General features: G+C 46.7%; 1 protein-coding gene and 1 long non-coding RNA gene across 2 annotated transcripts in view; both read right to left on the reverse strand.

Moving 5' to 3' along the window:
• The window catches only part of LOC138978515 (uncharacterized), a 308348-nt gene that overhangs the window by 19587 nt on the left and 262414 nt on the right, over positions 1-26347 (reverse strand). The window lies entirely within an intron of this gene.
• LOC138979061 (uncharacterized) overlaps positions 1-26347 on the reverse strand; it is a 42534-nt gene that overhangs the window by 6176 nt on the left and 10011 nt on the right. The window contains exons 2-10 of the mRNA XM_070351872.1: positions 23662-23863; positions 16269-16574; positions 15545-16184; positions 14992-15048; positions 13350-13492; positions 12334-12510; positions 11304-11523; positions 10455-10577; positions 9435-9544 (exon numbers count right to left, since the gene is read on the reverse strand). Of these exons, the coding sequence (XP_070207973.1) occupies positions 9435-9544; positions 10455-10577; positions 11304-11523; positions 12334-12510; positions 13350-13492; positions 14992-15048; positions 15545-16184; positions 16269-16574; positions 23662-23796 (1911 nt within the window). The 5' untranslated portion in view covers positions 23797-23863. The remainder of the gene's footprint in view (positions 1-9434; positions 9545-10454; positions 10578-11303; positions 11524-12333; positions 12511-13349; positions 13493-14991; positions 15049-15544; positions 16185-16268; positions 16575-23661; positions 23864-26347) is intronic.

The following is a 26347-nucleotide window of genomic DNA, read 5'->3' on the forward strand; positions in this document are numbered from 1 at the left end:
CATGAAAATTTATATTAATTTTCTTATTTATTTATACTTACCAACACAATGTTATTTTGCATATAGCCCCTTAACTACCGAAAGAAAACGAAAGTGAAACTAGAGTTATACCCCAGAGTGACCGCCCTTTGCAGGTGGCGCCAGCAGTGCTTGGCGCCAAGCACGCCAGCTGGAATGCGGCACAGGCAACGCGGGCGCGCCACTCATCACTTCACCTATAAAACCGAATAGGCATGTGAAGAGGGGAGGAGGGAGGGAGCAATAAGAATAACATTGTGTTGGTAAGTATAAATAAATAAGAAAATTAATATAAATTTTCATGATTAATTTAGATTTACCAAGCACAATGTTATTTTGCATAGAATACCACCGAGGAGGTTGGGATCCCATGTCCTATTACTTCCCAAGAAGGTTGTCAGAGCAGGGAAAAGGCAGAGGTGCACGCGCATCGAACGCCTAAGGACCTTGGCCCTGTCTGAATGAACCAAGGAGGTGAGAATAACAACATATCTACTGTAAGAAGCACTCACCTAAAGAGAGACAAGGGATTGGGCGAGAACGGCTTTCTTGATGCCGTAGGTCTCGTCTCCCCGTCTAGCCGAGAACGTGCGGAGGTAGAAGTCTGTGAAGGTAGACACAGACCTCCAGTAGGCTGCGTGCATGACTTGGGTCAGCGGCACCCCCCGAACAAAACTGAGTGAGGAACTGATGGCCCGGATCTCATGTGCACGAACCGGAGTCGTTCGTGTCAGGTTAGCGTTTTTGTAAATTTGTTTGATCAAAAAAACTAACCAGCGAGCAATCGTCTGCTTGGAGATATCTCGTTCTATGTTGGGCAGAAGGGAGATAAACAAGGCTCGTTTAGAGGCCCTATGAGAAGCAGTACGGTTAAGATAGGTCTTTATGGCCCGAACAGGGCATAAAAACCTATCCGGGTCGTCAGGGTCAAGATCCCGAGTGAGAGAGGGGATGACGAGGGGGGCTGAGAACACGTCAGCCAGTTGGTTTTTTGCCCTGAATTCCGGCAAAAAGGAAAGAGTCAGAGACGAAAGGTCGGGGGCAAACTCGACATCGTGTGGGAGACCACTGATGGCGTGGATGCCACTGACTCTGCGAGCAGTTGCGAGCGAAACAAGAAAAACGGTCTTGAGAGTGAGGTCCCGGAGGGAGGCAGAGCTCAGAGGTTCGAACGGCGGAGACCTCAAGGCGCTAAGCACGAGAAAAACGTCCCATTTGGGAAAGGAGACTGTTTTGCGCACAGAACGGTTCTTAATGCCATCGATCAGATTGGTGATGAGAGAAGAGTGAATGAGATGGAGAGGCTTAACCCCTGTGGCAGCCGCGATAGTACTGGTGACCGACGATTTGTACCCTAAGAGGGTACAAGCTTTGAAACCTTTCTGTAAGTGAAGAGAGGAAAGGAAATTAGCCAACTGAGCAGGAGAAGGCTGTAATGGGTCGAATTTCAGTCCGGCAGCGAATGAAACCCAAGTGGACCAGCGCAGGGAGTAAAGGTTGTTAGTAGAGGGACGCCGCGCGTCAAGAGACAGGGAAACAGCGTGAGACGAAAGTCCTAATGTTCGCAGCTTTGACCGCACAAAAGCCAGGCGGTCAGGCGGAGAGAGTCGGGCGCGGGGTGTGGTATGCCCGATCGAGGCTGCAGGAGACTGAACGTGTCGAGGTTGAGGTCGAACGGGGGGACGTGGGAGAGCGCGGCCAGTTCGGGGAACCAAGTTGCCTTGGGCCAAAAGGGCGCGACCAAAAGCAGTGTGGGCCTCTCCTGAGCGTACTTGGCTAGGACGCGGGTTACCAGAGCAGTCGGGGGATAGGCGTAAGCTTGGAGTCCCGACCATGGCAGAGCAAACGCGTCCTTTCCGAAGGCCATGGGGTCGTGAAACGGGCTCACGTACAGAGGGAGTCGCTTGCTGTACCGGGTGGCAAAGAGATCCACTAACGGAGTGAACCAGTGAGACCACAGAGGAAGAAGAGCCTTGTGGGAGATGGTCCACTCGGTCGGCAAAATCTGATCTCGGCGACTGAGGAGATCCGCGAGGGAGTTCAGTTTCCCCGGGATGAACTGCACTGAGAGGAGGATGTTCTGCTGGAAACACCAAAGCAAGATCTGCTCGGCCTTCAACGAGAGGGACGTTGAGTGTGTGCCCCCCTGGTTTTTCAGGTAAGCTAGGCAGACTGTGTTGTCCCCGTGGAGAAGAACAGACTTTCCCCGAAGGGTAGGAGCAAAGTGCAGGAGAGAGAGGCGAACTGCCTCCATCTCGAGAAGATTGATGTGGAGTAGAGACTCCTGATGGCTCCAGAGGCCGGAGGTCTCGAGAAGATCGAGGTGAGCGCCCCAGCCGGACTTGGAGGCGTCTGTGAAAAGGAACACCTGAGGGGCCGGGGGCTGGATGGGTACCGGAGTCCTCAGCCACACCGGGTCTAACCACTGAGAGACAGCGGTCAGAAACCACGGACCCAGAGTGATCACCTGCGAGTAGACAGGTGGTTTCGAGGACCGGAGAGCGACCTCTCGTTGGAGGGCACGCTTGTGCACCCTCCCCAGGGGAAGGAGGGGGGAAAGAGACTCCATCGTACCCAAGAGTTGGCAAAGGTGACGAAGGGTAACGGTGCGGCGAGCACTGAGTCGCGCAATCCCTGACGCCAAGGCGTCGAGACGGGCTGAGGTGGGGGCCACCGTGTAAGCCACCGTGTCGAAAGCCATGCCCAAATAGACAAAGGATTGGGACGGGTGGAGGTCGGACTTGGAGTGGTTGATCAGGAAGCCCAACTCTGAAGTCCGGTCCATGACCAGGCGCGAGTGAGTCCGACAGAGGGACTGGGATGCGGCCAGGGTCAGCCAATCGTCGAGGTAGAGCTTCAGACGAACTCCCCCCGCCCGAACCAAGGCGGCCAGTTCTCTGGTGACCTTGGTGAAAATGAGGGGGGCCAGAGATAGACCGAAGGGGAGGGCCCGAAACTGGTAGGCCACCCCTGACCAGACGAACCGGAGGAGGTGTTGAACGTTCTCGTGGACCAGGATGTGGAAATAAGCGTCCGATAGGTCGAGAGACGTGGCCCAGTCCCCCGGCCGGATGGCAAGTCTGATGGAGGAGGGGGTTTCCATCTTGAAAGGAGACTTTTGAATGTGCTCGTTCAGAGCAGAGAGGTCGAGAATCGGCCGGAACTCGCCGTTCTTTTTGGGGACCGTGAAGAGACGGGCGTAAAATCCCGGGCCGGGATTGGGCACCGGGAAGATGGCGCCTTTTGTCAATAGGTCCCGGACCTCTGCGTCCAGAGCAAGAGCCCGAGAGGGGTCGCTTGGTTCTGGGAAAGCAATGGGAACGACCGTGAGCGGAGGGGGGGAAACCAGAGGGAAAGAGTACCCCGTCCGCACAACTCTCAACACATACTGATTTCGAACGTGTTTTTCCCAAGCCGGGAGAGCACGCCGAAGAGAGCCCACGGAGGACGGGAGAGGGGCGGAGTGTTGGGAGGTCGGGCGGGGCGAGTCAAAAGGGACCAGAAGGAGGTTGCCGCTTCTGGGGGCCCTTCTGCCCTGGTTTCCTAGCCTTCTGCCGCTTCTGCCCGACGGGCTGAGGACGGCGAAAATTTTGGGATTCAGGCTGGCGGCGGTCGAACCCTTGGGTGGGCCGAGCCGGTTGAAAAGAAGAGGTTTGGGTGGCAGGAGGGCGGGACTCTTTGGATGGGTTGCCCTTATGCCGTTTGGGAGGGGGTGCCGAGCACGCCCGCGACCCTACCAGGAAATCCGCCTGACGACGCTTGTGTGACTGTTCAACCATGGCCTTGACAGTGCCGGGATTGAAAAGTGCAGAAGGCGTGGTTAGGGTGTTCCGCAGAGTCCGCCTTTCCTCAGGTGAGAGGTAGGAAGATTTAAGATGTGCGTCGCGGAACAGAGCGACCAGCTGAGCTCTCAGACGGAGGAGAAGTTCCGTCTGAGAGGTCATAGCTGCCCTAAGGGCAGAGAAGCGTGTCCGGCCCGATTACCGTCCACTTGGGCTAGGGGCGTGAAACCGGACCGGAGGTTGGAACCAGAGGTCACCGTACCCGTTGAGTTGATGGCGGCGTCTGACCAATGCCATGCATAAGAGAGACATTGAAGGGAGTCGCTGACGACTCCCTCCAAATGCGAAAAGGCCAACGGGGACAAAGCGAAGGAGGACACCGCAGGAGCAGAGCCCCGAAAAGGTTCGTTATCAGCACCCACCGCCTTACTAGTGTGTTGGAAGGGGAGGGTGCTGGAGTCGAACGCGAACTGTCCCCCACTTTTACAAGTCATCCTAGAGAAAGAAAAAGGGTCCCTAGGATTGGGGAAAGAAGGAGCAGTGTCCTGGGCCTCTGGGGGGACAATGCTGCCAGACTTGTCCGAATCATTAGACCGGAAGGACTGGAGCACCAGGTCCCACGCCAACCGCAGGTTAGGGTGACAGGTCAGGCGTAAGCGCGAGCGCCGGTCACTCAAGGGACCCCCCTGCATAGAGTCGAAGGCCGCCCGAGCGGTAGCCTTAGAGGACTGGCCCTCAGAAAACGCCCCGTCCCCCAACCTGTCCGCCAACAGGTTGAGGAAGGTGGTCGTTACCGTGGACCTGTCGGCAGAAGGGTCCTCGGGGGAAATCTCCTCTGCCTCAAAAAGCGTCAGCGGAGGAGAAGGAGGACCCCCAGGATGTGTAGCCTGGGGGGCCGAGGGGGGCTTGGAGGGGGTGGTTGACGGTATAGAACCGGAACCTCGAACCCGGACCGCCGAGGAGAGAGAGTCAAGTTGCCCCTGAAAGGAGCTCTTCAGAGAAAAAAAGTTCCTCTTTGAAGGAGGACATCATCGAAAGCAGACGACTGTCCGAAGATGTCTCAGCAACCCTATAGGGTAACTGAAGCTCCGGATACGAATCGTCCTCCGACGAGATGTCCTCAAACTCCTGAAAAGCTGAGGGCGAGCCTAAATCAAAGTCCTGAGGGTGGTCGAAACCAGAGCCCACCAGAACTGAAGAAGACACCGCCTGTGGGATATGTCCCCCATGAGTAGAGGCCATATCAGGGCAGTCCCGGGCCGCGGCCCCGTTAGGAGGCGCGGAACGGGAGACGTCCCAAATCGCGGCCCCGTTCAGGGGCGCGGCCCGGGCCCCGGCCCCGTCGGCGCACGGGACCCGGGCCGGGGCCCACACCAGGCCCGGAGCCCGGGCCCCGGCCCCGTCGGCGCACGGGGCCCGGGCCCCGACCAGGCCCGGAGCGTGGGCCCCGGCCCTGTCGGGGCACGGCGGGCCCCGGCCCCGCTGGGGCACGGGGCCCGGGCCCCAACCAGGCCAGCGGCCCCGGCCCGGGCCCCGACCAGGCCAGAGGCCCCGGCCCCGGCCCCAGCCCCGTCCAGGCTCGTGGCCCGGGCCGGGGCCGCGTCCAGGCTCATGGCCCCGATCACGGCCCCGTCCGGGCCAGTGACCCCGGGAGGGGCCCGGTCAACCGCCGTGACCAGGCCATCCAAATCCGAGGACATGCAAGGGGTTGCGAATGCCTGGACGGATGAAAAACCAAGGAAACCAGCGTCTCGGAGAACTTGGCAAGCCGCAGAGAGTGCCGCGGTGGACGATGCGGGGGGGTGGGAGGCAGTGGCGGGGAGAGATGAGACCGCCGCCAAAGCCTCCGTAACTTGACCCCGCAATTGGTCCGAACCCTGACCCTGAAGGCCGGGAGGAGGAGGGTAGTCAGGTAAAATCGAACCACCCACCTGCCCCCCGGGACCGACTAGTAACTCAGAGGATGTCTCACTCCGTAAAGGGGAGTGAGAGGGGGAGGGTTGAACCTCGGAGTCCCCTCCCAGAGAGGAAGGGGGATCCGGGGTCGAGCGGCCAGAAATCGGCGCGCTCAACAACCTTTGTTGAAGAAGTTCTAACTTTCTCTGCTTAGAACGTCTCTTACGAAGAGCGTTAGGAGTGGGGTCCGGGCTGGGGGCCCAACGTCCCGTGCTATCCCGGTTCTGATCCGAACCAGACATGAGTTTATTGTGAATGAACTAAGAAGAAAGTAAAGCTAGCAAGCAAACGATAGCTGAATCAAAGATAGTAAAAAATTTTGTCACTTCCCTGAACGAAGAGGACGACCGGTCGCTTGAGAAGATCACAAAAACCAACGGTATTCACACCAGAAGCGTAGGAAAAACACCGTGACACAAACACGAGGAGGCTTAATCTTCTTTATATATTTTCTTCCAAGAAGCGTAAGCCATAGAATCACTGACGAAAAACAGCCGGTAAAAGATCCAGGAAACTAGACCATGAAGCACTGACGATGTGTACACGGCGAAAAGAGGTGAAGTGCTAAGTGGCGCGCCCGCGTTGCCTGTGCCGCATTCCGGCTGGCGTGCTTGGCGCCAAGCACTACTAGCGCCACCCGCAAAGGGCGGTCACTCTGGGGTATAACTCTAGTTTCACTTTCGTTTTCTTTCGGTAGTTAAGGGGCTATATGCAAAATAACATTGTGCTTGGTAAATCTAAATTAATATAAAGGTTAAAAGAGGCTGATTTGCATGAAAGCTGGGCGAAATGTTTTGGAATTAACGCTCTTTGTAACGTGTTGTAAAACTGGTACAGCAATGTTAAACCGGGTAGATGAAGCCTCGAAAATGATACCCACCCTTGTCTACTCATTTTATCCGTTATCCTCGAAAACATTAGCGCTGTTGAACAGATAATAAGAAAAGATCCCTTTATTTTAATCAGGGAGATGCAATATGCCCTTGGCATTGAAAGCTCTGCATTCGAAAAGATCTCACACAAATAATTTTAATGGCCCCAAAGCGATAAGCCGGTTGGGTACCACATGAACCCAGTGACGGGAAGAAGAAGGGTAGGGAAGAGTGGCGCCTGGTAATACTTGAAAACATCAGCAATGGCTAGTCCGAATCAATACGGAATATCGTCAGAGGTGACGAAACCTTTGTTTATCAGTTCTACCCTGAAACCAAACAAGTGTCGTGTGTGTGTGTGTTTTGAGGGGACCCAACCCCTGCCAATAACAAATAACAAGAAGCACTGAAAAACAAAGGGTGGCATCTTTTGTCGCTTGATCAGGGCATTTAGACACTGTGACTCCCTAGGACAGGCATACAGTCACGTCTGACTGCTATGTCCACCAATAATTGCCTAAAGTAGTCGAGGCTTGGCAAAAAGACCGTCCAAACACCGGTATGCTGGCAACATGACAACGCACCTGTGCATACTGCCTTTGCGACAAAAGATTTCTTGGCACCAAAGGGAACGTGGCTGTTGTCGCATCCACCCTAGTGCTAGTTCAGCATGTTCTCGGATTTCAAGAAACAGCCACGGAAACACTGTTTTAGACCCCTGAAGACTGTCCGAACCTTCACGAGCACCATACAAGGTAAAGCTGATGTCACATGGTCCCAGGCCTGAATCAGACATGAGACCAGCAAATGTTCCAAAAGTAGGAAAGTAAGCCGGGGTCCAGCGGCCGCATAGGCCCCTGGTGGGGGTCCAGGGGCAACGCCCCAGTAGGGGGTTCAGGGGGGCTTTGCCCCCCTGACGGAAAATGAATGTTAGAATTATAAAGGCCATTTTGGGGCCTCTCCTGATAGGAAAAAATTAGATCATGCCTTTTCGGACGTCCGGACGGACGGACGGACGGACGACTCGGGTGAGTACATAGACTCACTTTTGCTTCGCATGTGAGTCAAAAACCACAAGAATAATATGTTTTAGCATTTTAAACAAAGGTGTAATTTATAACAATCACACACACACAAAACTTACTTGAAAACTTTCAGAACCAACACATTTTGTTCCACCAAGTCCGTATTTCACCACGCAGTGGCCGTTGTCGCACCACGTGCACACGGCCTGACCTGGAATGGATATCTTGGCGATACTGTCGCCAATGAGCTGGCGCCTTTCTTTCTTGTTGATAATGACAGTCACTTCTTCTGACAGCCAGTTGGCTTTCCATTTGTTTTTCACACTTTGGTCGTCGATCGCAAGAACTTCCACAGCCGACAAAACAATACGGAATCCAGACGCCATGATGCTACCTTTTTCACCTTCGGCGTTTGGAGATCGGCAGCCAATCAAAACAACCCGCAAACCGCCATCGGCGAATAATTAGGCCTAGGCGATAATTGTCGGAGATCGACAGCCAATCAAACGTGACCCATGATACTGCTATGGGTTCACGAGAGTGCTGGAATGCGAATGCACTGACTTCAGACGCAGACAGCTTCAGCTGAACGGTTCATACCACCCCCCTTTTTTTTTCTCAACGAATTTGCATCGATCTCAAGAATGGTCTGTGAGCGAAGGAAAATATCGGAATTCCGATAAAATTCGGACCAGTCCCATGTCTGCTGAATGAAGTTGTTTGAGCGGATGGCTAGTAGGTGTCAGTTGGGGAAGGATTGGTCTAGAATATGGCCTAGTTCGATTGTTGGTATGTGTTTCCGGTTCTGAGATTCTAAATAATTATAGAACAGCCTACGTATATATATGTCTTGTAGACCTTTCTACTGGCGCAGAAACACTTCAACTGTGTAATCTTTACTTAATTTATCACTACACTTTCTAACAATAAAGACAAGATTTCATTTATCCAACCAGAGACTGCAGATTTCATAGACGAGAAAAAGGAGGAAATTATCCACTCAAGACGTGTAGCATGCGTACATGCACACACTCTCTTCCTCTTTCTCATTTCAGAAGATTACTTTCCCATACACACACACTCTCTTCCTCTTTCTCATTTCAGAAGATTACTTTCCCATACACACACACTCTCTTCCTCATTTCAGAAGATTACTTTCCCATACACACACACTCTCTTCCTCATTTCAGAAGATTACTTTCCCATACACACACACTCTCTTCCTCTTTCTCATTTCAGAAGATTACTTTCCCATACACACACACTCTCTTCCTCTTTCTCATTTCAGATTACTTTCCCATATACACACACTCTCTCTTTCTCATTTCAGAAGATTACTTTCCCATACACACACACCCTCTTCCTCTTTCTCATTTCAGAAGATTACTTTCCCATACACACACACTCTCTTCCTCTTTCTCATGATTTCATCAGATTACTTTCCCATACACACACACTCTCTTCCTCTTTCTCATGATTTCATCAGATTACTTTCCCATACACACACACTCTCTTCCTCTTTCTCATGATTTCATCAGATTACTTTCCCATACACACACACTCTCTTCCTCTTTCTCATGATTTCATCAGATTACTTTCCCACACACACACACACACACACACTCTCTCTCTCTCTGTTTCTCTTTCATTTTACCAAAGCACTGCAAACTATCTTCTAAACAAGTCCTAAACCATCTTCTTCTTCTTCTGCGTTCCCGTTGCCACAACCATCTTCTAAACAAGCCCTCATCAACTGCAAAAGACAACATTAAAATACAAACCCTGCTGAGCATTGCACAGATGTCCTCACACTTGGCGTGCTTCATGAACACCCTCACAACAGCTTCAATGTACCAGCTTCCTCGCTCACGATTTCTCCAGGCGTAATACCCTGTCATCAAAAGCAAGCATAAAAAATAATGAATACACAAGCAATTTGTTGCTGACTGATCAACTGCACAAAACTTGTTTTGATTTTCTGACTAACCAAACAGCTTTTCAGAAGGACAAAACTGATTGTTTTTAATATGTGATAGTGTTTATATTCGTTCCTGGTATGGATAGATTAGAAAGATAATAGAATGTTAGATCATGCATTGCCAATCGTATTTAATTATCTAGTCTAAAACTGAAAAAACCCATCAAAATCGTGAAGAATAGATTTGAGACAGTGACAAAAGGTCAGGTGTCATGTCTACTGTCCCGAATGACACACGATTGCTGACATTTCACCATTGCCAAAAAAATAAACAAATAAGAAATAGGTAGAAAATGAATGTGAAAACTGACTTTAATTGGTGATCAGTATTTTCTATACCACTAACAAATAATCTACTTACACATAGCTGTTTGGCAAATGTATGTTGCATGGGACACACTGACATGAAAGTGGAAGATTTGTGTCCCTCTAGAAAAACTACATATCAAGTTACACTTTTTGTGCTCTTCCATTCCAGTTGGCAATCAATTGTTAACGCATGTTATTAGAAAAAATAGAACGAAAACAGATTAGATAGAATGAAAAATGTACTGGTGATGTCATTTGGGACATACTGACATGAAAACGTCACCTTTTGTCATTGTCTCATTTACGACAAAATTCCATGATGACATCGATGTACTGTTTCCCATCATGTAAAGACACTATGCAGTCATATTACAAAATTAGGACGAGCTTACCCTAGTAAGTGAAGTCTAATTGTGGTTAATATCGACCACAATGTAGAGAGGAAAGGAATTCACGCTCTCACGTGATCCAAGACCTCTCGGAATTGTGGGAGATAAAACAAGCACACACGTACCTTGCAGGGTAGGGTAACAGATGAGCATATCAGACATGGAGGGGTGTTGAACCATGTTGTTTGGCATCTGAGGTCCTCCGTCAGTTTCGTCATGCACAATTTTCACACCATGATCCAGCATGCCTGAAGAAAAAAGAGTTAATTCCAACACACATAAATAATGATATAACACACATAATCAAAACAAAAAAATCAAGACATCAACAAGAACCATACAACAGAGGAGATCTTCCAAGAAAGGGAACATGTTATTGATGTATGATAAGTGAGAACAAAGCATCTCAGCATTACTCTTCCAGACTTAATTCTTGCACTATCATATTCAACCAAATAGAGCTCCAAAAGACAGATAATATCCTCTTCTTAGCAAGTTTGCATGTTACAAATGATCATCTTTGAAAGCTGAATTTTTTAATATTATTTTTAACATGGACCCAAAGCTTATCGTACCTTTTGAGTTTCTAATTTCAATACTTCAACTATACCTTATGATTTGGAGACTACATTCCTCCAGTTTCTTTAACACTTTCTACCCCACCTATGTTGACCAAGTTTTTTTTAGCCGAGACCAGCTGTGCTGCAGCAGGTCACTCAGAATTGTAGTAACTCGGTGGTAACTGCGTATCAACACGCTGGAATGCAGGCGTTAGATGGACGTTACAGGAAGCAACTGAAGCTAACAGTCTGAGCGGATATATCCGTACCTTGTCAGATAGAGCCATATCAGTGGGTATGGATAATTATATCCGTACCTGGGAGATAATGAGTTAAGCCACCTCTATCTTAAATTTAAGCCATCTATCTAAACATTAAACAAAAAATCATTGTTTTCACTTAAGCATTACTCACCTCCGCGACAAGCCTGTATGAAGAAAATCTTGGGTTTGTTCAGCAGCGTTGGGCAGTGGCGATTGTCAAACAGCATGAAAATCTCCTCCAGTGGAATCTTTTTGCCGTCTGTTCCAAACATGTAACCCTCTTCCCCGTGGCTCAGAAGGCAAATGATACATGCGTCTGCTGTAGCATGCTCCGGCTTGGCAGCAAATGATCGCAGCTTTTCAGCCATACCCTGTAGAAAAGGAACATTTAAGGATAAGCATACTGGTTTGAAAATACTGGTGTAATTCTTGTAACATCTAGCAGTAAGGAAACTGGGAGATGAAATTTTAACACAAAGCTCTTTTCCAAAAATACTTTTTCTTTTTGTACTCAAAAATATTCAAAATGGAACAAAATGACAAAAACACTAGTCACACAGTGCCGGGAAACTTTCAAAACTGACTTTCCTGTTAAATCACTTTTAACCGAAGGCCCTGTAGAAGTCAGTTGCTGATTTTCAGGTTCATAACCATTTTGTGTTGTTGCAGGCTCACAAAGGGTCTGCTTCAGTACCTCAGTGTTCTACTCATTGCAGACGTCCTTTCCTTTTGTGATAGGGAGCTATGGTAGTTGAGAGATAACAAACCAACTCGTGCAGGTGTAATTTCAACAGAAGACAGTATTTTCAAATATCCCTTGCAAATCTACCGAACTCTCAGAAACTTCTGTCTGTCTGTAACTTTTGTCAACACTATACAATTGGCCATACAGATCCTTCCCGAATTTTGTGTGTGTGATTATGCCATTCACGGTCAGTTTATGGTAACATTTTAATATGTTCAGTCTAAATAGCAGATGTGGATCACGAAAGATTTAAATCGGCTATCAACCATCACCCATGCCATGTTCTGAAACACTACATTTTATGTCGGTATACATATTATGGTTGTGTCTGAGCCAGGGATGTTTTTCCATCTTACATCTTCGTGTGTAAGTTTGCAGGTAATTATTGCCTCTCAGCGAGATCCCGGAGAAGCCAGGTATTCCTGCCGTAACTTACGAGTGCAGTGAGGTCGTCATCGTCATTGTAGGTGGTGACCTGGAAATGAAGCTGAGTCAGCAGATTGTTCAGGTTGTCACGGTCGATATCCGTTCCTCGTCGCGGCGGTTTTTCCGACACCTCATTGACGTTGATGATGAGCGCTTGCCCTCTGGGCATCCCAACCATGCGGTACGACTGTCAAAAAATAAGAAAGAATGTAAGTGGTTTGTGATTCATGAGGTGCACTGAAAATCTGCCGCTCTGTGCATGTATAAAGAGCCAGTGTACCCTTCTTTCGGTAACTTATCTTATATTTTCTTCACAAGTAAAAACTTTAAAAAATGAATTGGTGGGTGAGGGGGGTGGGGGTGGGATGGGTGAATAAAAATGGTCTACAAATTTGTGTTCTGAACTGAAGCTCATTAAAGTTAAATCAACAAGGAATTGAGACACACAAGACATACAAAGCACAGCATCAAATTCCTCCACTTCCTTACCACCTCTCCTCTCCATGACCCCAACCCCAAAATCTGCTTACTTTAGGTAAGCTAACCAAACCATAGACATTTCCTGAAACCCTGACATTTGAGGGTGGGAGTTGGTAGGGGTTAGCATAAGTAAACAAACCAAAACCAGCTCATCATCATCATCACCATCATCGTCTCCCTCTCTCTTGCTTAGGCCAAAAAGAAAAATATGTCTGTTTCCGGTAACATCACCGAAAAAAATAGGGTCGGTCGGTCGTTTAATTTTTTTTTTTAAACCTTTTTCTTACGTTTTGTTAGAATAACTGCAAGAGGAAATCTTGCCACAGACCCTTCAGAGGGATTCCCGGCGTCATTGGCCGCCATGTTTTTTTCGCGTGACGACGGAAACGGGAGGCAAGTCTCTTCGATTGTGAAGTCTCATCGACCGATTACCTCCCGTTTTTGTTGTTGTTGTGTGCGAAAAGCGAAAAAAAACCTTTAGGGTGGGCGCTTAAAAATAGGGTCGGTCGGGTTACCGGAAAGACATATTTTTCTTTTTGGCCTTACCTTATGCCGTGTGGACTGATCCACTTGAACACACAACGGGCCGTCTGTAGAGTCTGTGGGCTTCGGGGTGGGCTGTAAATGAAGGGTGACACCACTAGTGGCAACTCTCGCAGTCTCCCCCACACGGTCTGGCTGGTCCATCTCTGCAAAGCATGTCATTAGAAAATGATCCCTGTCATCCAGAGATGAGAACTGAGATTAGAAAAAGATCTCTGTCATCCAGAGATGAGACCTGAGAATCTTTACAAATCAGTTTAAAAAAAATTGGCGTTGGATTCATAATCATATGTCCCCAAAATATTCAGTTTTCCCTGCCAGTTTTGAAACCTATCACGAAATCTATCAGGAAATAAGTGTTCAAATCAGTCCTGATTTTCTGGTGGGAAATGTCCTACCTAGTCATAATACAACTACTTCCCCAGTTCATGTTGTTGCTCACAAACGTAATGGTCTACAAATAATATTCGTCAATCCCTATTCTCTTTACTTACCATTGTTTGTCATGAAAATACAATATGCCTTTTTTTGGCGAGCTAATACTAAGATCCATGTTATTCAAATCCTGCAAATATGTTCAGGTTGTTGTGCAGTTAGTGAGTTATAATTAATTGTTCATGTGTGTCATACTCATAGTTCATGACAAAAATATTTCTTTAATTTAATTTAAATCTAATCTAAAACATGTCATGAATATGATCAATTTGAAGAGGGCAGATTCCTCAGACTCTTCACATGGACAGAAGTCACAATGACATCTGAAGTATTGTAATTCTTATACAGACACATCGACCCTAAAATTGACTGTTGCATTACATTTGTACTTTAAATGGGTCAGCCCATGAAAAGCGTGTGGTGAGAAAGAGTAGGCGGATAGCTTCAGATAGGTCCCATGTCCTTGCCCACCTCTATGAACTCCTTCCCTCTGGCCGTAGATTTCGCACGCACAAAGCTAGGACACTCCGGCTGCAAAACAGCTTCATCCCCAAATCCATCACCCTTAGCAACATGTAAACACATCCACATACCCGACCCAGCCCCTCTTCTGCCAGTGCAATCAGTAGTAATGTACATGTATGTATTGGTTTTATGTACAACCGTATATTTTCTGATATATTGTATGCTATGATATTTTGCAATGATGTTTAGCCATAGTTCGTTATACGCGCAGGTGTGCGAGAATGTAAGCGCAGTGCTTTAAAGATGTCCATGTGTGAACGTGTAAGTGGGCGTAGTCGAATGTCCATGTGGGAGTGGAGCATATAAGAATGCCCATGTGTGAATGTGTAAGTGGAGCGTATAAGAATGTGTAAGTGGAGCGTGGTGGAATGTCCATGTGTGAATGGGTAAGTTGGGCGTATAAGAATGTCCATGTGTGCGATGTGTAAATGAGACATGGATGTGTTCATGTCTGAATGCGTAAGAACAATGCAAGGAATGTCCAGAGAGGTATGTGGAAGGTGTTTCTATAACCTGCCCTGTTATATAGTGCTATATGTTTTATGTAAAATCAATGTCTTGTTTGTACTATTGTTATGTACCACGCCTGAATTTCTCTATGAGATAATAAAGTATTCTTATTCTTATTCTTATTCCTAGCAAACATGGTCATGCTCTCCATCATTCCTGTTCGAGGATACTGTACCTGGTTTTCTGCTGACGTCTAATCTCAGACCTTCAGGCTTTCTTGTCTCCATAGTATCTGGAAACAAACAATCCAGCTGATGCGTATTGACAAATGACAGGGTTATAGTTTTTTTAACACCACCTTAGAAAATGCAAAAGTGTGAAATTGTGCTAATAAATAATACTAATACAACAGAATGATTTAAAGTCATAGATAACGGTACTGTTAGTGTCGTAGTGTTAACAATAACATATCACTTTTGTCACTGTCAGACAAAGACTTTAAAAAACAGGCAACCTAATTTTTCTACAAATTACACAAACCCGAACGTACAAAACTACAAGAGTCAAGATTGCCTTGCTTGTGTCTTCCTTGCAAGCAGATGAACATTTTCTCTGTATAATTAGTGTTTCTCTGTCTTTGCACTTAAAAGACCGCTGGGTCAAAATATCTGTGAACCTAACGTTTTGTTTTGTCAATAATTAAACGTTCTGACAACATACCTTTCTTGTTTTTTTGGATAAATTTGCAATCTTGCAACATGAAAACAAACAGGCAGAGAATAACATACCTGTGGAATCACACCGTGACAGCCTTTCTCTCATCAGATCACTGCCAAAGTCTCCTTCCCTTCTCAACTTGGTTGTCGGCACTCGGCTAGCTGAGATCAGTTTCAGGTACTCTTCAGGAAGGTTTGACAGCATTGAAGACGCCAACCGGAGATTTTCTTCCTGGCCCTTATCTTCTTTACTATCTGTTGCGATGAAATGCTTCATGACGTAGCGAACTTCTTCAGCCCTACTAGCGCCTTGGTTTCTTGTTTTTTCACTCTGTGGGATCAACTTCGGACTGGCAGCAGAGCCTGACGGGTTAACAAAACTAAACACATCTTTCTCTCGAGTATGGCCCCCTTTTTCAGGACTGTAAATCTTGATCACATTGTCATTTTCACCACGTATACAGATCACCGAGTCTGAACGGATACGCTTGAGCGGAGAACTGTCTGTTTCAGATGGGCTGGCTAGGCGAGATTTCTTTTCGCAGTCGTCTTCCCAGGAACATTTCACCGGTCGCTTCTGAGGGGTGGTGGGGAGACTGGATGACTGTCCAGCAGAGGGATCAGACTGTGGGGATATTGACGCTTGTATGGAAGATGGCAATGATGATAATGCTGACGTAGATGCCATCCTCCGAAAACGGTGTATGGCTGCCTAAATGGCGGGGTAAAAAACGGTCATACATGTAAAATTCCACTCGTCCAAAAAACACGAGTGTACGTGGGAGTTTCAGCCCACGAACGCAGAAGAAGAAGACGTAGATACTGATGCTAGCAATGGCGATGCTGTTGGAACGGGAGTCGGAAGTGAAACCTCTGTTGTTTCAGCAACAGAAACGGGTGTAGGTGATGAGGGTATGTTTGTTTCCGCAACAGCGGTGGCAGATGAGGTTTGTATATCGTCTCCCTTTTGCAGATGTTTTGTCACTACATCCGCCTGGTCTGTGGCGATGAGAGCATCGCAAAAAAGTTGGAAAGCGTTGGGGCCTCGCTTGGGCAGCAAGTCCAGAAGCTCTTCCACTTGTCTGTCTGGAGGGTTGTTAAACTACAACAGAGGATGAGACAGTGGGATGTATTCTCTCAATGTCATGCTCCATAAATAACACATCCTTGCTTGTTATCACACAACGCACACATGCGCACAGTGGAAGCTACCTTAAAAACAAACAAGTCGCGTAAGGCGAAATTACAACATTTAGTCAAGCTGTCGAACTAACAGAATGTATCTGAACTCACTGCATTTTTACAGCAAGAGCGTATACTCGTAGCATCGTTTGTTTGTTTGTTTGTTTGCTTAACGCTCAGTCAACCACGACGGGCCATATCAGGGCGGTGCTGCTTTGACATATAACGTGCGCCACACACAAGACAGAAGTCGCAGCACAGGCTTCATGTCTCACCCAGTCACATTACAGTGGAGTCCAGGTACAACGAATCTCAAGGGAGATACATTTTAGTTTGTTATATCAGTAATTCGCTGTAGAGTTTTCAACCCTAAATGGCCTCAAGACAAGTTTTCCCAATCACCTTCAAATGATCGTCCCATCGATCTTTCCTTGGAGAGTACAATCTCTGCATGTTTTCAACAGCTTCATAATATAATCCATAGAGAGAGGCAAACTAACAGCGGGAGGTGCATGAAAAGCGTCAGTTTTCACGATAAAACTTTGACTCGCTCATTCACGGGACATAACTGCACTCCGGACTGTCCACAGTGTTGAGCAATTTAGGAGACTTCACTACCTGAGGAGAGTATTGATTCAAACGAACGCGTGGTTCTATATCGCGTCACTCGGTCCTGGATCGGAGAAAACAAAAAAAGTTCCAGATTTCGAAACCATGTCCGTCAGCCATTGTTTTTAGCAAGACAGACCACATGTGCACGAGCTTCGCTGACGTACATCGCAAAATGTCATGACGTCACCACAACTTTCGGTTTTGGTTCGATCTGTTCCGTGCACCTCCCGCTGTTAGTTTGTTCAGAGTTCGCTCATCACGCGATGTGCACTTGTGTTTGTGTATTTTTGTCTTTGGAGACAATTATTGACATCAGTTCGTTGTAGCCTTGTGACTTTTAGAGACAAAACGGCTCTGGGGCGATGAAAACGTGTTTGTTAAAAGAGGGGTTCGTTATGCAAATGAGTTCAAAAGGTTCGATGTAGCCGGAAAGTAACAAGTAAGAAATAGAAGGCTGTCTGCCGGGAAATCAATGGCAGTTTGTTAAAAGAGGGATTTCGTTATACCCAGGTTCCTTATAGCTGGACTCCACTGTATTCTGACACCGGACCAACCAGTCCTAGCACTAACCCCATAATGCCAGACGCCAGGCGGAGCAGCCACTAGATTGCCAATTTATGTCTTAGGTATGACCCGGCCGAGGTTCGAACCCACGACCTCCCGATCACGGGGCGGATGCCTTACCACTAGGCCAACCGTACCGGTCGTAGCATCGTCAGTCCACCGCTCGTGGCAAACGCAGTGAAATTGACAAGAAGAGCGGGGTAGTAGTTGCGCTGAGAAGGATAGCACGCTTTTCTTTATCTCTATTCTTTTTAACTTTCTGAGCTTGTTTTTAATCTAAACATATCATACCTATATGTTTTTGGAATCAGGAACCGACAAGGAATAAGATGAAATTGTTTTTAAATCAATTTCGGAAAATTAATTTTAATCATAATTGTTATATTTTTAATTTTCAGAGATTGTTTGTAATCCGAGTATAACATATTTATATGTTTTTGGAATCAGAAAAGGATAAAAAATAAGATGAAATTGTTTTTGGATCGTTTTATAAAACAATCATTTTAATTACAATGTTCAGATTTTTAATGACCAAAGTCATCAATTAATTTGTAAGCCTCATAGCTGAAATGCAATACCAAAGTCCGGCCTTCGTCGAAGATAGCTTGGTCAAAATGTCAATCAATTTCATTGAAAAATGAGAGTGTGAGTGAGACAGTGCCGCCTCAACTTCTACAAAAATCCGAATATGACATCAAAGACATTATAAATCGAAAAAAATAAAAAAAACCTCTAAGGATATCCTTCCCAGGAACTCTCATGTAAAATTTCATTACGATCAGTCCAGTAGTTTACTCTGAATCGCTCTACACACACACACACAGACACCACGACCCTCGTCTCGATTCCCCCTCTATGTTAAAACATTTTGTCAAAACTTGACTAAATGTAACAAAAAAGACCACCCCTATTCTAAGACTCTTGTCTCCTTGGATTTTCTGTTCATAATCATAACATCTGTAAATGTACCCCATTTGAAGACTCCCTCCTTTTTGAGACCCGATTTTTTAAGGGGGGGTTTCCACGGTATACACACAGACGCACACATCATTCACAGTCACACTCACAGATAATGAACAACTACAGCCCACAGACGCACACATCATTCACAGTCACACTCACAGATAATGAACAACTACAGCCCACAGACGCACACATCATTCACAGTCACACTCACAGATAATAATACTAATTAAGTAGATGTGCAACGCCAAGGCACTGCATACCCCAGCGAAAGACAAACCTCTCTCTCTCTCTCTCTCAAACACACACACACACACACACACCCAAGTTACACACGTACACACAAACACACTCACTCACACGCACTCACTCACTCTCTCACACACACTTCACTGTACACACAAAACACACCCCCATACGCACATATAGACAGACGGACATACACACCTTTACAAACAAACACACATACACACACACATACACTTACGCACAAACACAAACCAACCCACCCACTCTCTCTCTCTCTTTCTTTCTCTCTCTCTCTCTTACACACACCCACACAAACATGTACATACGCACGCATGTACGCACGCACACACCCACAGACACACACACACACATTGACTCACACAAATCTCATACACACAATACACACACTCATACGCACATACACGGTTGGCCTAGTGGTAAGGCGTCCGCCCTGTGATCGAGAGGTCGTGGGTTAGAACCCAGGCCGGGTCATACCTAAGACTTTAAAATTGGCAATCTAGTGGGTGCTCCGTCTGGCGGCTGGCATTATGGGGTTAGTGCATGCTAGGACTGGTTGGTCCGGTGTCAGAATAATGTGACTGGGTGAGACATGAAGCCTGTGCTGCGACTTTTGCCTTTTGTGTGGCGCACGTTATATCTCAAAGGAGCACCGCCCTGATAATTATGGAAACAAACAAACAAATACGCACATAGACAGACGGACACACACACCTTTACAAACAAACACATATACACACTCATACACACACACAAACTCATGCACACACACACATTCACACACACACACACACTCCGGTTGGTCCGGTGTCAGAATAATGTGACTGGGTGAGACATGAAGCCTGTGCTGCGACTTCTGTCTTGTGTGTGGCGCACGTTATATGTCAAAGCAGCACCGCCCTGATATGGCCCTTCGTGGTCGGCTGGGCGTTAAGCAAACAAACAAACACACACCCACACACACACACTGTACATACGCACGCACACACACACACACACACACATTGACTGACACAAATCTCATACACACATAACACACACTTATACGCACATAAACCGGCACGGTTGGCCTAGTGGTAAGGCGTCTGCCCCGTGATCGGGAGGTCGTGGGTTCGAACCCCTGCCGGGTCATACCTAAGACTTTAAAATTGGCAATCTAGTGGCTGCTCCGCCTGGCGTCTGGCATTATGGGGTTAGTGCTAGGACTGGTTTGTCCGGTGTCAGAATAATGTGACTGGGTGAGACATGAAGCCTGTGCTGCGACTTCTGTTTTGTGTGTGGCGCACGTTATATGTCAAAGCAGCACCGCTTTGATATGGCCCTTCGTGGTCGGCTGGGCGTTGAGCAAACAAACAAATACGCACATAGACAGTCGGACACACACACCTTTACAAACAAACACATATACACACTCATACACACACAAACATACACACAAACTCATGCACACACACATTCACACCCACTCTCTCTCTCTCTCAAACACACACACACACACACCAAGTCACACACACACACACTCACTCACACGCACTCACTCACTCTCTGACAAAAAACTTCATACACACAAAACACACACCCATACGCACATATGGACAGACGGACATGCACACCTTTACAAACAAACACACATACACGCACACACATACACTTATGCCCACACACACACTTACACACACACGAGTACAGACTCATGCACGCGTACACACACACACACACACACACACACACACACACCACACACATACGAGTACAGACTCATGCACGCATGCGCGCGCACACACACACACACACACACACACACACACAGTGAGTAACACTAACACATGTGCACAAAATGAACACAAACACACACACTGCACGAGAGAGAAAGACTACGGGGAGGCATGACGTCATGATGCATTAATTGACGTCAAAGACTTTCGACCGTGACGTATTCTTCTTACGCGAGCTTTATCCATAGACTTGGAAACTACGGAATTTCTACCCGTCCAATGCGGCCTGGGGTGGCGTTTGCTGAAAAAATGGGGGCGCCTATTTTACCCACCGTATTTTTGTTAGTATGGTCCCCATTTTTGGTGAACTTCCATCTCCAACTGTAGCACGTAGCCGGGCACAACGAATCCTTCTTTATCATGTATTATTCGGTGTGCACATTTCTCAAATCGATTACAGTATAGCGTTCACGGGATACCTCCAGCTTCGCTGGGATAATAATACGAATATTTGTAACGCGCACATATCTCACCAACAGGCGACTCAAGGCGCACATACACTCATTAACACACACACACACAGACTTAAAGTCACTAACACACACACCATCAACCATTAAATATGTACAGTTATTCAGGGTGGGATGGGGGTGGGCAGTGTAGAATGCATGGATTATTTGGAAAAAAGGAATGTCTTGAGTGCAGATTTGAATGATTCGAGGGACTGTTGTTGACGGAGGGGGAGAGGTAGTGTGTTCCATTGGCTAGGTGCTTGGAAAGAAAATGAGCGTTGACCTGCTGTTTTGAGTTTGGTGTGGGGGATGTTGAGCTTGAGGGAGTCGGCAGATGATCTGAGTGTTCGTGAAGGGACATAGAGAGAAAGAGAGTCGGAGAGATAGGCAGGGGCGAGACCATGGAGGCATTTGTAGGTGAGAGTGTTGATTTTGTAGGTGATACGGGCAGGAACGGGCAACCAGTGGAGCTGATTTAGGAGGGGGGGTGATATGATCTCTCTTTTTCTTTCGTAGGACAAGACGGGCAGAGCTATTTTGAATGCGTTGGAGACGAGAGATAGAAGAAGAGGGAAGACCCGCCAAGAGAGAGTTACAATAGTCAAGACGTGAGAGAACGGTGGAAGTGACCAGTTTGGCGGTAGCATCTGTGGTGAGGTACTTGCGGATAGTGGCGATGCGGCGGAGTTGGAAGTAGCAGGTGCGAGAGACAGAAGAGATGTGTTGTTTCATGGAAAGGGTGTTGTCTAGAGTGACTCCGAGGTTTTTGACAGCAGAAGACAGAGGGACAGAAGAGTCAGAGAGTTGAAGAGAGTCGGAGGTGGCTTTGGAGAGTTTGGATGTAGTGCCTATTAGGATAGCTTCAGTTTTGTTGCTATTGAGCTGAAGTTTGTTTTCTGTCATCCAATTCTGCACGTCAGTGATAGTGTCAGAGATAGAGGAAAGAAGAGATTCAGACTGGTCAGGGGAAGAGCTGTTGTGAAGTTGAGAGTCGTCGGCAAAAGAGTGGTGGAGAACGTTGGGTCGGTCAAGGATGTGGTCAAGAGGTTGAGTGTAGAGAGTAAATAGTACAGGCCCAAGGACTGAGCCCTGAGGGACTCCGCACTCAAGCCTGATGGGGTCAGAGTTCAGTTTGTCAATCGAAACAGTCTGGTAGCGGTCGGTAAGATAAGAAGAGAACCAAGAAAGAGCTGTGCTATGGATACCAAAGGTGTGCTGAAGGCGTTGAAGGAGGATGTTGTGGTCGACTGTGTCAAAGGCCGCTGATAGATCAAGTAGAGCGACGGCAGAGATTTCAGCTTGGTCAGTGGCAAGGAGGAGATCATTAGTGATTTTGAGAAGGGCAGTTTCGGTGGAGTGGTGAGGACGATAGGCAGATTGATGCGGAGAGACAAGATTGTTGCAAAGAAGGTGAGAGTTGAGTTGTTTCAGGACGACTCTTTCAAGGAGTTTGGAGATGAAGGAAAGGTTTGAGACAGGGCAGTAGTTGCTGAGGGTGTTTGGGTCAAGCGATGGTTTCTTCAGTAGAGGTTTGACAATAGCAGTCTTAAAGGAGTTGGGGACAGTGCCTGTTTGCAGAGAAGTGTTGATGATTTTGAGAATAGAAGGGAGGAGTTCAGGAAGACAGTCAGAGTAGAGTTGTGTGGGAAGAGGGTCAAGGTCACATGTTTTCAAGGTCATTTCTTTGAGGACTTTCTCCAGGTCAGTGAGAGTGAGAGGCTGAAAGTGTGTGAAGGGAGTGCCTGTAAATGCAGGAGGAGTTTCAGAGTTTTGGTGTGGGATTTTGTCTAGTTTGCAGGCATGAAAACTGAAAAAAAAAAAAATACTGAAAAAAAAATTCGAAGGCGCGTAGCGCCAAGTTTCGCAGGCGCGCAGCGCCAAGTTTCGCAGGCGCGAAGCGCCAAGTCTTCTAGGGGTGTCCGGGGGTATGCTCCCCCGGAATTTTTTTTTTCAAGGGTGCAATTTGGTGCAATCTGGGGCTATCTGAGCCTTAAAATTGGATTCAAACATGGCCCCAAAACTATTTTACTATAACTATGACTAAGAAAAAAAAAAAAAAAAAAAAAAAAAAAAAAAAAAAATACGGGAAAAAGAAAAAAAATACGGTTTATTTTTTTTAAAAATACGGAAAATACGGAGAATTTTCATGCCTGAGTTTGTCACGGATGGTTTGGATCTGGTTATGGAAGTAATCAGAGAAAGCTTGCGACAGTTTGGAGGGGTCAATGTTGTTGGGCAAGGGAGAAGCAGAAGAGCAGCCAAGAAGGTCATTCATTGTGGAGAAGAGTGTTTTGGCAGATAATGAACAACTACAGCCCACAGACCTACCCCAAGCTACAGTTACAAGTATACGTGGTTCTTAGAATCAACTCACAGTGATACTCTGCACCATTCGCTTGTTGAGCACTTTACGTGAGATGAGATGAGTGAGAAGGCCATTTATGATGTCGATGTCTTCCACCAGTTCTGGCCGCCGTAGAATCAACAGATCTTTGTCTGCCGGATCCATTCAACCTGTCAGATCTTCTAGTATGGCAATGGTGACACCGTTTTGATGCTCCTGGATGGACGGAATACTGAAATCATATATTTAATGATGTATATATATCACTACTAGAATGAATACCCGCTTCGCCGGGTAGCCGGCTTCGCCGGGAAGAAGTACTTAGAGCCGTACGCCGGCTTCGCCGGGTCCGAACAATGGACCCGCCAAGCTTAGGTCCCTCCCAGATTCGTGGAATGGGAACAGCACGAAAATGATTCAGTGGCCATAATGCCATTCCTGACCATACCGAGTCCCATCCTTGTCGACGAATGTAACCGTGTTAATCACCTTTGGAGGCGAACTCCACTCAAACAGGATTGAGCAATTTATAGCTTATCTGTAAGCCCTTTTGAACTGTTATGGCTTTTCAAAGGAAGGCCAGAACATACAAATACACAAAAGCCGCCAGACCACATCACAAACAGAACTGAACAATCCCCAGGTGTTGCTCACATAGAGAGACACACACACACACACACACAAACACAGAGAAGCCGTATCTATAGAGAGATAGATGACAGTGTATTTTTCGCGTGGCTATAAATTGATTCGACCTTTGCACTTTTACAGTGAGGATAATTTACGGGTCCAATTTACGTTCTGGACACTGCGGTGACCTTCTAAAAATAGTAACAGAACGCCGGGAATATCCGAAGACGCTCCACTCATACTATAGTGCACCATACGAAGGAAGGGAGGTAAACGCTGAAAACCTGGAGAAGATGAGAAGATAAGGAAGAGTTACTTATAATGGTGAAATGAACACAAAAACCAAAATCGATTCAGCGCTGCGCGCTGAGAGCACGTGTTGAAATATCTCATCGATGATATTGTGTCCGGGGTGTAGCTGAATACGGTGTCCAAATTTGAAAAAGATCCACCGAGAACTTTGGCTTTGGTGTGTCGGTATGGGGGCCCGGGTAGCTGAGGTGGAACCAAAATAGCTGAGGTGGAACCAAAATCGGTTCAGCGCTGCGCGCTGAGAGCACGTGTTGAAATATCGACCTGGTTGTGTCCTGTCCCGGGTCTACCTGAATATGCCCACCAAATTTGAAGCAGATCCATCGAGAACTTTGGCCGTGCATCGCGAACTCACAGACAGACACACACACACACAGACAGACAGACAGACAGACAGACAGAAGTCGTATATATATATATATAGATATCAGTATATGAATCATGACACCATCAATGTGTTAAACAAAGTTAATAATCATCAACTGGTTTGCGCTTTGTTTTCTTCTTTTTTCCTGTGGACTTGGTTGCTTGATAAAAGGGGATGGGAGGAGGTAGCTGAGACTTTGTTAACGATGTTGATTCCAATTTCGTAATTTCATGCATACGTATAATTTCTTCACTCTGATCTGATCAGCGCTGGACATGCGATCCTTGTTCTGACGTGTTCATGGCGATGTAATTTGTCTGGGACCAAGAGGTAATATATACTGACTACTTAATTATATCAATTCTATTAAAATGATTGAAGAACTGAAGCACAAACATGCAAATAGCATCAGCAACATTTACTGATTTCTATGAGTACTAGCAGTCAGGCCCGGCTTCGCCCGGGTGTTTCTGCTCTCCCCTCTCTCAGAAACCTCTCAAAATCTTATTCCAATGTGTATAAGAACAAGTCGCGTAAAGCGAAAATACAATATTTAGTCAAGTAGCTGTCGAACTCACAGAATGAAACTGAACGCAACGCAACGCAGCAAGACCGTATACTCGTAGCATCGTCACTCCACCGCCCGTGGCAAAGGCAGTGCCTGTGGAATTGACAAGAAGAGCGGGGTATTCGTTGCGCTGAGAAGGATAGCACGCTTTTCTGTACCTCTCTTCGTTTTAACTTTCTGAGCGTGTTTTTAATCCAAACATATTATATCTATATGTTTTTGGAATCAGGAACCGACAAGGAATAAGATGTAAGTGTTTTTAAATTGATTTCGAAAAAAAAATTTTGATAATAATTTTTATATACATGTATTTAATTTTCAGAGCTTGATTTTAATCCAAATATAACATATTTATATGTTTTTGGAATCAGCAAATGATGGAGAATAAGATAAATGTAAATTTAGATCGTTTTATAAATTTTTTTTTTTTTTTTTTCGATCGCCGATCACACTTGGAGTCCAGATCTTGAGATATAATTAGTGGTCCTCAGCAGCGCAGCCACTGGCCCGTACAGCTTGTTGTGCAGGGACTCCGGCAATGGCCAGATTTCCTCTCTCAGCACCTGGTGGCTCCTGCAGTCTTGTAGGATGTGGGCCGTGTTCTGCTCTGCTTCTCCACAAGAACACATGGGGGAGGGCACAACATGCAGCTTCCCGTGGAGATGCTGGTTAAGTCTGTTGTGTCCCGTTCTCAGGCGGAAGATGACCACCTGCTGTGGTCTGGATAGCAGGTGGTAGCTGTCCTGTGGCTGGGGCGTCCTGTGCAGAGACTTAATGATGGTCTTCATCTCTGTCAGGCTCACAGGGTTGTTCTCTTGCTCATCTTCTGCACCCAGCTT

Source organism: Littorina saxatilis, linkage group LG10 (genome assembly GCF_037325665.1).
Source record: "Littorina saxatilis isolate snail1 linkage group LG10, US_GU_Lsax_2.0, whole genome shotgun sequence".
NCBI lineage: Eukaryota > Metazoa > Mollusca > Gastropoda > Littorinimorpha > Littorinidae > Littorina > Littorina saxatilis.